This window comes from Gloeophyllum trabeum, assembly GCF_000344685.1.
Source record: "Gloeophyllum trabeum ATCC 11539 unplaced genomic scaffold GLOTRscaffold_00017, whole genome shotgun sequence".
NCBI classification, from domain to species: Eukaryota; Fungi; Basidiomycota; class Agaricomycetes; order Gloeophyllales; family Gloeophyllaceae; genus Gloeophyllum; species Gloeophyllum trabeum.
In genome coordinates, this window is record NW_006920426.1 from 227859 (window position 1) to 242238 (window position 14380).

Sequence of the window (14380 nt, forward strand, 5' to 3'; positions counted from 1 at the left end):
CATGCCCAGATGACCTAATTGAGCCTCAATATGTCCGACTCATGTTCGAACACTGTTGAACCGTGAGCGAATACATAGTTATGTATATTTCTCCAATTGACGTGACACCCAGCACACACTGGACCACGCGCTATGTGATCTGAGGATAAGGTCTTGTAGGTCGTGTATAAAAATACTACACACTTTTGAATCTTCGTTTTCGTTGTATCTGATCCTTGTTTTTCAGCGTTATTGATCAATTCTGAGGCTCATTACATGTTACCCTGGGATTTTCAGGAGAAACTTGATGGGACTCGGATTGCACCATGTACAGAAATTAGCGGTAACCCCAAGTGTGCATTGTTATTGCTTGTACTTTTGCTGCATTCACGTAATCATCCTTCCTCAGTGCTATATGCTGGTCAGTATTACCTGAGGTCAGACATAGCCTTCCTGGCAGAGACTTTGAAGGAAGTGCTCTATGACAATGAGAAATTCCATTGTTTCCTCAAGGAGAGACTATTTCAAGTTGCCCTAGTCGATATCGATATGGTGAGCAGATCTCATTCATGCTTTGTATGCTCCTCTGACGTATTTTGCTCTAGCCTGCCACTCAATCACGACAATGGCAGTCATCCTGGACTCCTGCTCGGGAGGCCAATGCCATGAAGGCAAGAAGGAGAAAAGAGTAGGCATTCATGATTCCACATCCGTTTAACTGTCTGTCCATGGTCAAAGTGGCAAAACCCCTCACCGATGATGGTACATGGCAGGCGGGGTATAAGCTCAACAACAATCACAGGAATCGAGTTCCAGAATGGGCACATGTAAGGGATGGATTGGTCAAGTTTATGGATGGTAACAGGGCTCGCTGCACTGCGTGTGGATAGAGCGACGAGTTCCTTACGACGCACCTCAGTAGGCTAGTCGAGGTACCGAACATGTAATATTGCTGTAAAGACGCCGTCGGGGTAGTTGACATCCGTTTCATGAAAGGCATCATAAGTCAAGAAACGCACAAGGGCATGATAGAGCATATGAAGCGTCCTTCTTTGCGGCCTTTACTGGCCCAAACTATATGCTACCATTGATGCGGGTCTGTTCCGGTCATCGGTCTAGCAGTGTCCACCGTACACAGTTCATGTGTATTCCAATAGCTGAATCATCATTTGCTCTCTTTGCTGAACTAGGCATCACCCTCACCCCATCGCAGGGTTAACAGGAGAAAATCTGCGGTACTGGCATATAACATACATGTGAATCCTCCCGACAATCTACAGGAGCATCACCACGGTAATTGTACAGATACCCCGGATGGATTAGGAGGTAAGTCAAGCGGGGTACCAGACGAGTCGCAGCTCAACAAATCCATCCACATCGCACTCACACCATCCTCTTCACAGCCAATCTGCATTCCGTTCTCTCGAAGAACATAGTACGGCCTCGCGGGAGTTTGTACCACCGCGATAGCAATATGTAAAGGCCGCCTACGCGCAGTCGTAAAGTGCACACTTTCCACATGATGATGCCTACAATAGCATGAACACTGATGAGATGCGGGGAAAAGACAGTACGTACGCTGGGAGGAACAGGTTTACTTGTGCTTTCCCGGACCTTGGAGGAGGGCCCACTGGTGTCCCCAGGCCTGCAAACTCCTGCGCCATCTGGGTACATGACATCCACTGACCGCTCACACTGATCATAGAGGGTAAATAGGCAACTCGGCTGTACAGTGAAGGTGGCCATTTCCTACCTGTTGGCTACTAGGCACGCCAGAACGTACCGCTCCGCCACGATCTTCGCTTGGCCTGACTCTCCTTCACCTTGTATTCGGCTAAGCCATAGCCTACTGATCCCTCTATCATATTCCTCATAATTCGCCCACTTCAAACAGTCCATAATCGGAGCCGGAGATCCACCATCATCCTGCAGCTGTTCTATGTAGAGGGACCAGTCTGCACGAAGAGGAGGAGACTATGAACTTTGATGGACGTCCGATGACTTCGCAAGTAGGCTCCAATACGTAGAAATGCTCTTCAGAAGTCCCACATTCCGAACGATGCTTAATTGTTATGGACCAGATTGAGTGGACTACCGCTTTAGCCGAAGTGACAATGCCGGGAGGATAGTGCACGCCGAGGGAGATTGTAAACCATAGCCTAGTCATGACAAATCTGAAAGGCCATCGTAAGTGTCATGAGCAGACACGGGATAGTGTGACGCCTGAGCTCGCATATTAACCTGAGTGCGACGACCACTTGTTTCTCGTCGTCTGGGCTAGTCCACATATGCGGAGATAATGGTGATTGCTCGAGACAGGCGGGCAAAAAAGAACGTCGGTACGCCATCCGCCATACTTCCAGTTCGCGAGTCCGAGCCCTCAGGTAAGGCCACATGTTCGTCATTGTGTTGGGATACTTTTGCAGAACCTCATCTGTCCGCTTACCAGGGAAGTCCTGCCGAAGAATGACATCCGCGGAGAGGTATACTATTCGAACCACGAACAGTCCCCTGACCTCAGTTATCAGCAAGGCATGGCCGAAATGACGCACCCGCATAGCGGAACATCCGCGATACTTGGGCACATTGCCGGCGCTCTGCATCGGATAGACCACTGAGTATGACAGCCCACCGCTGCACCCGCTTGCGCTGAGAAAGAGAGGGCGGCAGAGAAATACGAGTACACTCGGGAACCGCAAAAGACTTATATGGGAAGACGAAGAACTCCGCAGAATCAAGGTGGCTGGGTCTAAGGGAAGTCAGCGCAAGAGATTCGTCGCAAGCACTCGAGGGGCCGTTGACTTTGCGAGAAGGTGCAGATATGTGGGGTTTGACGGGTTTACAGATCGCTAGCGGCTTGAATCTTTTAGCTTGCTTAGCAACGGTCCGATCGGCAGGCCCTGATACCTCTGGTGACCGGTCGTCTTGATGTGGAGGGCCCATGACGAATGCGGATGTCTTCGATGGAGCAACAGACACGGGACATGGAGGTAGATCTGACGCAGTGACACAAGACGCCCTATGTGTACGAGAAGCCGATGTTGTTCCGGCCCTAGCGTGCGAGCTTCCAAAGTCTACAGCTATCTTAGCCTTTTTGCCTTGATGAGAAGGGACCAAAGTGCTTCCCGGTCGTTTCGCCAGTAGATTCAACGCATATCCGTCAGTTGTTTTGTTACTAGGTCTCGTAGGTCCAGAGCCTGGTGTGCTGACGTCCAACTGTCTTGACGATGTTGTAGGTACGCGCATATACTCCACCTTCTCAGAGTGGAGGACGTGACTGGGCCACCGGGTCGGAGAATTCCGCAGTCTACCAGAGGACGCATCTACAAGATCTTTCGAAAGAGAGGTGGATACGTCTGGTGTGGGTGCTACTCTCGCGCTCGGCGGTGAGCCGTCAGTCTCCCCGATGGCAGGCGCTTCAGCCAGTTCATTAGCCGCGACAGCCAGATTACGAACGCTTGCCATAGCGTCAGAGCCAACCCTCCCAGTCGTAACGTTTGGTAGACCTAGATGGCCAGGACCCGAAGCGTTTGGAGTAGAGTCCTGAGTAAAATCTTTAGGAGTCTCTGTCCGTCTCGCAGGTGCATCGAGACCCTCCTTTGTCGTTCGGCGAGCAGCTGGTCCATGGCTGGCTTCAGAGACGCTAGATTCAACAGTGGACAGCGACACAGAGCTGAATACAGCAGCGACAGAGTTATCAGAGGCATCAGAGGCAGCGAGGATCTTCTGGATCAGGGCGGGCTTGGTGAGTTTGGAATATCCGCTGATATGTTTTTCTTTGCATAAGGCTTTCAGCTGAGCAACCGTAAGTTTCGATAGTTCGTTGGTCGTCGATGCAGCAGCCATGCTAGAAGACCTTGGTGAAAGCAGCGCGACTTGAAAGCAAGCAGGACACGACGTTCAGGGCCACAATTGCCTTTTATGGCTTTTCAGGGAGCTTCTCCAGCAGTTGCCACAACCCAATATGAGGACGGCGAACCAGCGTCGTTCGCGGCCTCCAGAGATAAGTGCGGACTGCTACATCCCTCTACACTCTCATTCTCGTGCAACTCAGTCATGATGGAAGATCTCGCTTCAGCGTTCGCCGGTCTCTCTGGGTACGCTCTTCGTGCTCCATATGAGCTAATAAAGCTGATTTTCTGTTCGGTAGCTTCAGCCCGATGATGATGATCAATCGCTCATGTACCTGCGCGACGACAAGACTTATCCAGTGCAGAGGCTTTGGAGTGTACCAAAACGACATATCCGCCAAGTTTGACAAGAGTCCCGATGAGGTGCCCGACCTCGCAAAGGAAGACTTCCTAGCTAGGAAGAAGATCATTGACCAGGTTGCTGCCTGGGTCGATGAGCATCAGGATAAGACACCTCAGATTATTTATAAGAATGAATGGGTGCCTATTTTGTACGGGTACGAGGTATGACATGGTTCCTTTGCAGTCCGGGATATTTATGTATACGCGAACAGATTGTGAAAGGGTCGGCTAAGAGAAATGTAAGAGATTGTTGAATTCTCAACAATTATTGTGCTAGATGCCGATGAGTTACCAGCGCGATTGGGGCCATCTCATCTTCACGGACCTGACCCTAACCAGATACCTTCTGGTTATGTGCTTCGGGGATCCGAAATGCAGTGAGCTCGCTGTACTTGAATCTTCGACCGCGCAGATATTTACAAACCTACAGATTGCGGCAGTCCTTTCCACCACGACTACGACGCGATTGTGAAGTACAACACCGATAGGTTCATGTCGCTGCTGAAGTACCTCCATCACGATGACGCGAGGCCAAATTGGTATGGTCCTGTTCTCTGGCACCGAAGAGACCAATCCTGATTGCGGCGAATAGGGTGCGAGCCACGTATACCACGTCCAAGAATCGTTCCCTGGATCCGGACTTCCTGAACTCCCTCGAAGGACCGAAGGCGGGCACGTCGACCACCCCACCAATCTTCCATGTTACGCCCGACAATTTCACGCCATCGCTGTTGGCCTCGGACATTGAGAAGATCGACAATCTGCTGACTAGCTCTCGCAGAAAGCTGCCACCGTCCAGCGTCAAAAACGAGGTGCTAGGCAAGAAGGAGGGCCGGCCAGAGATGAAGACGTACCTCGCAGGGAACGAGAAGAATAAGAGACAGTGTGCATATTGCGAGAAAGTCGGAAAGCATGACATGCCTATGTGTGGGCGTTGCAAGTTAGTGAGATATTGCAGCCCTGAATGTCAGAAGGCGGCGTGGGTGAACCATAAGATCTTCTGCAAGAAGGCTACGTCCACCAAAGCTGCCTAGGTGGTCATCTATCTCCTTAACTGTCACTTTTAGTAAGCCGTTGTAGCTTTAAATGTGTTGTTTGTAGCATGATCTACTCAAGTAAGTACCCGCCTGGCCCTGTGATGCTGGTGGCGTCGCACTCGAAGAAGCGCCCAGCACAGCCGCCGAATACATCCCGAGGCATAATAAGCGCCCAGGAACCGCCCAGCGTTCTCAACGTGTCTCACGCGCAACGTCATTGGCGTTCAAGTCAACTTGGCACGCTGCGGCAGATATCAAGCACAAGACTTGATGCCGACGACCTGATTCGCTTTCTGTACCCTCTGTCGACATCGCGTTAGTGACAGGTTTAGTGGTCTTGTCGTGGCCAGGATGGCAAACCTGGCCGACATCGTACACAACGCTCTGGATTCAGAGCACGACCGGAAAGCACTTAGTAAAGTTCCAAATACTCATGCGCAGGCGCAACATAAAGATGGCGGTACGAGCAACGTGCACGAGGAGAATAAACCGAGCGGGAACTCTGCATCAGCCAGTGCAGACCAAGAGTCTGCTGGATTAGCATCGAGTAACATGCAGTGTGAACCGGAGTCTTCGAGTTCGCAGCACCAGGCCAAACAATCTATCGCATCCATTGCGATTAGTGCCCGCAAACATGCCGCGAACGGCTCAACGCGGTTCGAAGACGGCAGCTATCCTGGGTCCCCGGTAATGTCCAGTCACACCAAGAAAGACTCAATAGGCTCTAGGTCTATCAGCCCGAGGAGGCGCTCTAACACCGTACCACACGCTCGCAGCAGCTCACAGGACGGTGACGAAATCAGCCACCCCGGCTCGCCCATCACATCCCGGTCAAGTCACTTCCAGAAGGATTCTGTTAGCTCCAGTTCAGGCGCTCGCCGGGCCCCCCAGTCTGGGTACAGGAGCCCGGTCCCTGATACGCCCTCTGGCAGGACGGGTCCTCCAGGCTCTTTCTCGTACAACTATTCGCTCAGCTCTCGGCATCCCTCCAGGACTAATTCGAGGCAAGAGGATTCGGATGCTTCGTTGCTTGGCACGATGCAGAGTGGCATACCTGAAGAATCTTACTTCTCTCCCAGACCCGAGAGGCCGGAATCTCCGTTCAGAGGTGCTCTGGAATTCAACGATCCAGAGCAGAGGGAGAAAGAGAGGGAGCTTATCATGAAGCGCGCGAGGGACAAGAGAAAGGACAGCAGCGTCTTCGACGAGGGATGGAGCAACATCAAGAACTGGTTCCAAGAGTCCCCAAGGGAGGAACGGTCGGCCTTTGACTTCGGTAAGCGGAAGCAAGAGGACGGAGAGCGGGCCGAGACCGAGGATAACAACCATACAACCGACATGGATGAAAAATCAAAGTCGCAGCCGGGAGCCAGCCAGCCACGTCGAGAAGGCGTTCCTCGGTCACAATCGTTGCCGCACATCAGGGGCGACGCGAATGCTGGCAACCGACGGTCCTCAGCGCCCACTTGGCGCAGGCTCCGTTCTCTACTCCCCAGTATCGCCAACCAGCAGCACGGCCATGCTATCCCGGAAGCCTCGGTCGTCGCTCCTGCCACCGTGAACATCACAGACGAGTTGATGGTAGGCGGCCTTGCCACGCTCATGCTGCGCCTCTGGTTCGAGCGCGATGAGAGTGACCAGCGGCGCGTTCCCGTCCTGTTACATCGTCTCAGGATACGCATTACGGACAGCTTGCATCCGCTGCATGGTCATAAGGCCGTCTTTCGGATTGAGTGTGAGTATGCAAATGGAGCTGCAAGGTGGGTGGTCTACCGCCAGCTGAGGGATTTCTTGTCGCTGCATACGCATTACACGCTATCGAACGTGTATAACCGCAAAGTCGAGACTTTGCCAGATTTCCCTAAGACAAGTACGTATGGAAGTGTCCCAATGGTGTTGCACGTTTCATATTGTCGCTGCAGGTTTACCGTATTTCAAGTTTCTCAGGACTCAGGGACATGAGGTCGGACGGGCTGAATTTGCTCGCATGCAGCGGCAGTCTCTGGAGAACTACCTAATAGGCTTAATCCGCGCGGTCGTATGTTGCCTCTGTCCTGATGCATGCACGGATATTCACACCTTTACAGATGTTCCATCCTGCCTCTAATCGCTTGTCTGGTTTCCTCGAGATCAGCGCTTTGAGTATTGCTCTGGCCCAGTCAGGGGGTGCCCAGTACAAAGCAGGTTATTTACGCATCGACGCTTCCGGAGGCCGAGGCGGTAGCTTTGGTAGGAAGGCAGCTAGCCGGAAAGAGAGGAGGGAGCACAAATGGTGTGCCGTTCGCGAGAGCTATCTGGTTGTCATGAAGGAACCCGGGGAGGTGAGCATTGTAGTGTATCCCCTTCAAAGTGCCCGGTACTCAGATAATGGAATATACTCTCTTGCTTTGCAGCTTGATGTCTGGGATGTGTTCTTGTTCGATCCGGACTTCAAGATCGAGCGGCCGAAGCGATACTACCGCGCGGGGCTCAATCTCCTCCACGGTGGCGTCGAAATTGATGACTCTATCTCGTTTGGGGGAATCAGAGAGAAGGTGCAACGTGAGCAGGATGAACACGGGGATAACGTATCCCTGATAGGTACTATCAAGAGCACGATGTCGAAGGTCTTGCACCTTGGACATCATCACCGCCACCACCGGCATTCCGAGTTGAACGAGAAGGATGGCGGGGAAAGGCGGAGCGCCTCGATGTCCAATGGCAGGCCCCGCTCAAGCTCAGCGTCCTCCTCGGGCTCTTCGTCGTCCGACATGCCATCTGGAAGGCGAACGCCCGTCCTTGACCCGTCAACGAATACCGACCCGCTGATCGAAGCGGATTCGCATGACCGGAATATGAATGACTTGCAGCCTCCGGCTGATGGCAAGGAGGCGGAGAGACGGAAGAGGAGGAAGAATAACGAGGTGTCGAAGCATACATTCTACATCGAGAATTCGCAGATGAAGCTGAAGTTGTATGCAAGGAATGAGGTTGGTCATTCACTGCCCGGTGGACAGTCGACAACGGATCGCTGATTCTGCCGCCAGAGACAAATGTTGCAATGGATTACGGGGTTGGAGAAAGCCGCAGCTAGCTGCCACTATACTGGGAGCAATAGGTTCGATAGCTTTGCTCCTATACGCCTGAACGTTGCGGCGCAATGGCTGGTGGATGGCGTGGGTGCGTCGTCTCTTGCAGAAAACCACGTCACTGAGCTTTGTCCCAGCGAGATTACATGTGGAATCTATCCCGCGCCCTGCTCCTTGCGAAGGAGTGCATTTACATACACGATTGGTGGCTCTCCCCAGGTAAGAGTATCATGATAGGAAACCTACGAGCATGCTAATTCCGTCGAACTCCTAGAATTGCAGATGAGACGGCCAAAGATGGACAAGTACCGCTTAGATAGGCTCTTAGAACGCAAGGCGAAAGAGGGCGTTAAGATCTATGTCATCCTTTAGTGAGTCCCCTTGTACGTCGTTTTTGCGCGGTATCTGAAGAGGAGTTAGCCAGGAAGTGTCAAGTCGAACCACGCCTACGGACAGCAAGTGAGTGGCTGTCCTGCTCTTTCCGAAGAATAATGATAATTATGGTCCACCAGCTATGCGAAGCAAAGGCTCACGTCGCTGCACCCGAACATTATGGTCCAGCGTTCACCGTCACATTTCCAGACCGGCACGTTTTATTGGGCTCATGTACGTTTCTGATAAATCGGGCTACAGAAAGGCAGTGATAACATGATTTCTTAAGCATGAGAAACTATGTGTCATTGACCAAGCCATTGCTTTCATGGGTGGGGTTGACCTATGCTTTGGGCGGTAAGTTCGGGAAATCAACAGAGGCAGGAGATATCAATAAGTATCAATCCACTTAGATGGGATACTCCTCAGCATGTGCTGGTCGACGACCCGGAATCCCAAGATGGCATCGAAGTATGGCCCGGTGAGTCCGTTGCGCTAGATCAGGATGCACTCCTCTCACTCGTACTTTCTAGGCAAGGACTACAGCAATGCTCGCATACTCGATTTCCATACCTTGGACAAACCTGATGAGGATATGTATGATCGGGCAAAGGTTCCTCGTATGCCTTGGTAATTCGCTTTAATGCTGTATCTCTTACTTTTCTTGACGAGTATCTGCAGGCACGACGTAGGCATGCAGGTTGTGGGACAGCCGGCCCGAGACCTTGCGCGGCACTTCGTGCAGAGGTGCGATCGGTTTGAAATGTGTATCCGGGTCCGTCTGATTTATAGCTCTTTAGGTGGAATTGGTTATTACGGATCAAGGTAAACACGCCACATCTTGGGAGCGCATTCGGCTCACGAGTATCATAGAATCATTCTCGGCCTATGCCATTCCTAATGCCTCCTCCAGAGTTCAAGCCCGGAGAGCTAACTCAAATGGGTTTGACTGGTACACTTGAGATGCAAATATGCAGATCAGCTGGCCCGTGGTCCCTTGGGACCCCGTCCCGCATAGAGCGCTCTATACAGAATGCATACTTGAAAGGTCCTCCAATATCCTCGATGTTTCGCAAAACAAAGGCTGATCGGTACTTTTAGCTATTCAGCTATCCGAGCATTTTGTTTACATCGAGAACCAGTTCTTCATCACCTCGTACGTTGGCCACGATATACGAGAGTTATACTACTGAGTAGATTGCAGGACCAACGTGAATGGCGTCAAAGTGGAGAATAAGATTGGTGATGCGCTCGTACATCGGATCATTCGAGCACATCGCGAAGGCACTCCATGGAAATGCTGTATCATGGTGCCTTTGTTGCCAGGATTCGCTTTCCCGGTGGACCATAGTGAGGCGAGTGCGGTGAGTAGGTGTAAGCTGTTGCAAAGGACGATAACGCTAATGGCGACCAGGTTCGCATCATCCTCGAATGTCAAAACCGCACGATGTGTCGTGGACCAGACTCTATCTTTTCCCGCCTGAGGAAAGAAGGGATCAATGTACGTGCTCTATCTATGCAGTACTCTCTCGTACTGACTAGATGCAGCCCGACGACTACATTAGCTACTTCTCTCTGCGCAACTGGGCCAAATTACGCGGCGACGTACTGACAACCGAGCTGGTAACGTATAACTGGATCATCCTGTTGCAAGCAGTCTCATGACACTATACAGGTATATATCCATGGGAAAGTCTGCATTGTGGATGACCGGCTCGCCATCATTGGAAGCGCGAACATCAATGAACGGTCGCAACGTGGGGATCGGGACTCTGAAATAGCTGCAGTCATCCGAGATACAGACTTCATTGACGGGTGCGTGAAATTCCAAGCATAGCTAGACTGATTTTGAGGCGCCAAGTAGTACGATGGCTGGAAGACCGTTCAAAGTCGGCCGATTCGCCCACACACTACGGGTGCGGCTCATGCGAGAGCACCTCGGTGTGGATGTCGACGCAATGGAGGAAGATGACCTCATGGCCTCGGAACCTGTGAAACAGGAACACGAGCAAGACGCCTGGGATCCGGAGTCCGAGCAAGAGCACGGCGCGGAGAAAACTTTCACGCATCTGAAGAAGCCGGTACACGGTAGTGTCATCCACGATACGATCGACGAAGTGGAGCAAGGTAAGATTCCAAGTTCCTTCGTACGATGCCTGCCCTAACAAATGCTCTAGCCATACACGGGACTGAGGAGGCTTACTCTAAAGATGCTGCCCGACTCCTGCGCAAAGTAGGACTGAAGACTGACCAACTCGATGCTACAGCTGGGGAAGAACAACTGCAAGCCGAGCGAACAACGTACACCCGCGATGGTCAACAGGAGGCTGGCTTTGCCAGCGCTATTATACCTACTCTGGAAGAGCAGATCATCATGGAAGGCCGTCCCCCAGAGAATCAGGCAAACGGCAAGCCACTCAAAGAAGTGCTCAATTCCGAAGGCAAAGGAGACAAATCTGAAAGCAATGGCCGTCCGCCTGAAGCAAGGGTGGATAAGGGAGAACTATACGGTGCTCCCGCAGAAGCGCACGACGGTGCGAAACAGGATGATGCGCCTCCTGAGCCTAATGCGATTAAGAAGGATGCTGACGAAGAAGAGCAAGCAGCTCCTGGTGCTCGTTCGATTCTTCGCCAACATCTCACCGCACAGCTTAACAGCAAGTGGGTCCTGCCTACGCCCCGACCAGTGGTCGATCCCGATGGATTCGAGGATCCTATTTGCGACGAATTTTGGAAGAATGTCTGGGTTGCGTCCGCTGTTCACAATGTATGAGTCACTCCGTCTACTCGTGCAGACTGCTCTGACTGTTGACATCATACAGACGGAAATCTATCGCAAAGTTTTTCACGCTATACCCGACGATTTAGTAACAACGTGGAAACAGTACAAGGAGTTCGTTGCTCATCATGAACGTTTGAACAAGCCGGTACGTAGGGTGGCTTTCCGTAACTGCGGAATTCGTGCACTTAGAACGCTAGCAGGCTAAGGAGGCGGAAAATCCCCAGCCGGTCGGGCGCATGCCTTCTGAATCAGGAGATGCAGATGCTTTGCCTGGCGACCAAGGCGGTCCTCCCACCGAAACCACGAACGATCCCGCCGACAATGTCTCGGAAGGGAGTGCCACCCGCGTTGGAGACGGGTCAGAGAACCAAGCATCGGCTACTACCCCGACAAAGGATCTACCGCATCAGACCGACAAGGATACCAGATCACGGAAGCCGGCTCGGGGAGATGAGCCATTCGAGAAGTGGGAGCGGGAGGAAATGGAGAAGCTACTTGGTGAATTGAACGGACACCTAGGTATGTGGGACATTCATGTGCCCTGGATGCATGGTTGCTCATATCTGGTAACAGTGATCTATCCCACTCGTTTCTTAGAAGGGGAAGATATCGCCAACAATTTCTTGTTTAATGCCGATAGGTGATGTGTTCGGCTTGTTCCTTCGAATGCTGCTAACCGACCCAACCAGGTTGTTACCAATGCCTATCTATGACTAGGATACCCATACTGCAAACCTCATAATCATCATTGGACACAGTATCACTCTCGTTTCTTGACCGCGCATCCTTCGTCGGACTTTTGTATCAAACAACCTGTACTACCTGATCAATTCACGCACTCAATAAGCGGGGTATCTCGTTCCATGCTTTCAACTCTATTTATACAGGCAATACAGTATCCATTTATACAGCTAAGTCGAAACACAGACGGTCTTTGCAATAAGTCGGTAGGTCAGTGCTGACTCTTAGACAAGATTCGGTTCTGGGACTTGCCTTGAATCGTCTCACTGCATGCTTTCATGTACGCGAGATGCTCAGGGTGCGGGAGATAAGTCTTGAGATCTTCCTCATTATCGAAGTGGAAAATCACGCCTGAAGTCCCATTATTCCCCCAGTCAGCAGCCTCATGAAAATGAGCGTTCCTTACCGTCATCCCAACCACCGTCGAATTGGTGTGGAATCTTCTTCCCTATTTCGATCCCCTTTATTTCCGGGATTTTGCTCGGTAACCCTAATGCAAGTTGCTTCCATCTCTTTATCTTCTCCTCTGTAACATCGGGAACGAACTTAACGAGGACTTGGCATATGACGGTAAGTCAAGGAAATTGCATGGGCGTCGCAGGACCAGAAAAATTATAATACAATCTTACCGATGTGAAAGATGCCCATGTCTGGCTACAGTGGGTAATAGTGCTAGCGCTGTACTTGGCTACAGGCATCGATACCAATACACTGCTTATATGTTGTTTCATATCGGACATCGTGTGGGCACCTGGAACGACACGAAGTGGGATGGCCCGTAGATGGCCGAACACTGGGTACAATACCCATATTGAGCCACCGAGAAAGTGTGAAAGGAACCGGACAAAGGTCAAATTTTGTTCATAGTGTTGCCTTGCAAAACAAATGAAAGTTCAATGAACAGTGCTGAATAAAGATCATATCCTGTGTCACAATCAAATTTTTGCACACTCAAAAGTAGTATTATTCTAATTCATTTCACTGACTGTGCAATGGACAATCATGAAAGAAGTTTGACCTTTGACTGATTATTTTCAAAGTTTTGTGCATGCTCAATATGGGTGATGTACCCAGTGGAAGCTGTTGCCACAGTTGCCACATCGGGTAGTGGAAGCGTCATTCGCAGTAATAGCCACAATTACAGTGCCTTGCATACAGTGCCTTGCATAAGAAACTGAACATCGCATTTCCGCGCGCGTTGTTTGTTCGCGCCAAATATACCCTTTTCGGGTAGGTCCGAAAGGCCTCTCGCGAGACCGTTTGCTGGGCAGGGACTCGCAGATGCCCCGAGAGGGCTCGAAAGGCTTCAGAGAATGCTAGAAATGTATATTCTACAACTACACTAAGGGCTGTAAATCATTATAGTCTTGCCCTAGCTGTATGCCCAGCTAACCCTCCCTCTCGATGGGTCTTTGCCGCACATTTGCCGATACCCGAAAAGGGTATATTTGGCGCGAACAAACAACGCGCGCGGAAATGCGATGTTCAGTTTCTTATGCAAGGCACTGTAGTGGACTTCGACTTCTACCAGTTGGCAGGTGCCTCCTCCACCTATAGAGGCCACGGACGAGACCCGGAGATACGGTCGCGGGGGACAGAAAACGCTCCTGTTTATTGCTCACGATCGTCGGACTTCTTCCGTGAGATCTACGGTCCTGTGGCGGGGGAGCCACAGTCCATTACAGTCCCAGTTCCCACGCCATTTGGGACCCCGGCCTCTCCATTCCCCGTCCATCCCGGCCTGCTGGAGGGCCAGATACACGCCTCCCGTGCTTCAAATATTGTATATACTTGCAAATATAATCTATGCTATTGTTAGTAATATTTGAGGGTCAAAGAAGCACATCAGGCGCTCGGGAACCCTACAAACGCGCGGGTGAGGTAACCAGATATCTACCCGAGGGACTGTAAATGCCAAGGCTATGGACTGTGAATTTCGCCAGCGGAAATCGCGTCGTGACGCGATTTGGCGCGGGCGCGCGCCAAAATCGACCCCCTCCTCAGCTAGGTTCGGGTCGGGAAATTCACAGTCCCAACCGCGGCATCACAGTCCACTCGGCACCCAGATCTGTGGCTTGCCCCGAGCTTTAGCTGACCTACTTGCTTGCTCCTGGTATTTATTCCTTACTTAGCTGCACTGTACCGTAG

The 14380-nt window shown here is 51.4% G+C and overlaps 3 protein-coding genes across 3 annotated transcripts; 2 read left to right on the forward strand and 1 right to left on the reverse strand.

Annotated features, from left to right (window-relative positions):
* Window positions 1-2496: 2496 nt before the first annotated feature.
* Window positions 2497-3825, reverse strand: GLOTRDRAFT_133344 (uncharacterized protein; the record flags this gene model as incomplete). The annotated part of the gene is made up of 1 exon (XM_007872275.1): window positions 2497-3825. The coding sequence occupies one exon, from the start codon at window positions 3823-3825 to the stop codon at window positions 2497-2499; it is 1329 nt and encodes a 442-aa protein (XP_007870466.1).
* Window positions 3826-3952: 127 nt separating this feature from the next.
* Window positions 3953-5380, forward strand: GLOTRDRAFT_81621 (uncharacterized protein). Its single transcript, XM_007872276.1, has 6 exons — window positions 3953-4076; window positions 4130-4394; window positions 4445-4471; window positions 4528-4609; window positions 4663-4771; window positions 4825-5380. The coding sequence occupies exons 1-6, from the start codon at window positions 4036-4038 to the stop codon at window positions 5264-5266; spliced, it is 966 nt and encodes a 321-aa protein (XP_007870467.1). The 5' UTR covers window positions 3953-4035; the 3' UTR covers window positions 5267-5380.
* Window positions 5381-6736: 1356 nt separating this feature from the next.
* GLOTRDRAFT_66213 (phospholipase D) lies at window positions 6737-12374 on the forward strand. Its single transcript, XM_007872277.1, has 27 exons — window positions 6737-7139; window positions 7192-7307; window positions 7357-7590; window positions 7663-7753; window positions 7991-8238; window positions 8296-8424; window positions 8475-8556; window positions 8612-8708; window positions 8758-8796; window positions 8850-8943; window positions 8999-9066; window positions 9123-9190; window positions 9243-9339; window positions 9391-9456; window positions 9510-9534; window positions 9583-9757; window positions 9811-9865; window positions 9914-10073; window positions 10124-10210; window positions 10258-10332; window positions 10385-10528; window positions 10551-10848; window positions 10947-11476; window positions 11532-11640; window positions 11774-12010; window positions 12065-12131; window positions 12181-12374. Exons 1-27 carry the CDS (start codon window positions 6848-6850, stop codon window positions 12206-12208), a joined length of 3711 nt encoding a protein of 1236 aa, XP_007870468.1. The 5' UTR covers window positions 6737-6847; the 3' UTR covers window positions 12209-12374.
* The last annotated feature ends 2006 nt before the right edge of the window (window positions 12375-14380 follow it).

What these genes read in the sequence shown, in the direction of transcription:
- GLOTRDRAFT_81621 (XM_007872276.1), top strand. Translation starts at nt 4,036, where the DNA reads ATGATGGAAGATCTCGCTTCAGCGTTCGCCGGTCTCTCTGG. An exon ending in GCGTTCGCCGGTCTCTCTGG is followed by an intron (nt 4,077 to 4,129) that starts GTACGCTCTTCG and finishes TCTGTTCGGTAG; the next exon opens with CTTCAGCCCGATGATGATGA. An exon ending in CTTCGGGGATCCGAAATGCA is followed by an intron (nt 4,610 to 4,662) that starts GTGAGCTCGCTG and finishes ACAAACCTACAG; the next exon opens with ATTGCGGCAGTCCTTTCCAC.
- GLOTRDRAFT_66213 (XM_007872277.1), top strand. Translation starts at nt 6,848, where the DNA reads ATGGTAGGCGGCCTTGCCACGCTCATGCTGCGCCTCTGGTTCGAGCGC. An exon ending in CGCAATGGCTGGTGGATGGC is followed by an intron (nt 8,425 to 8,474) that starts GTGGGTGCGTCG and finishes GCTTTGTCCCAG; the next exon opens with CGAGATTACATGTGGAATCT. An exon ending in ACCACGCCTACGGACAGCAA is followed by an intron (nt 8,797 to 8,849) that starts GTGAGTGGCTGT and finishes ATGGTCCACCAG; the next exon opens with CTATGCGAAGCAAAGGCTCA.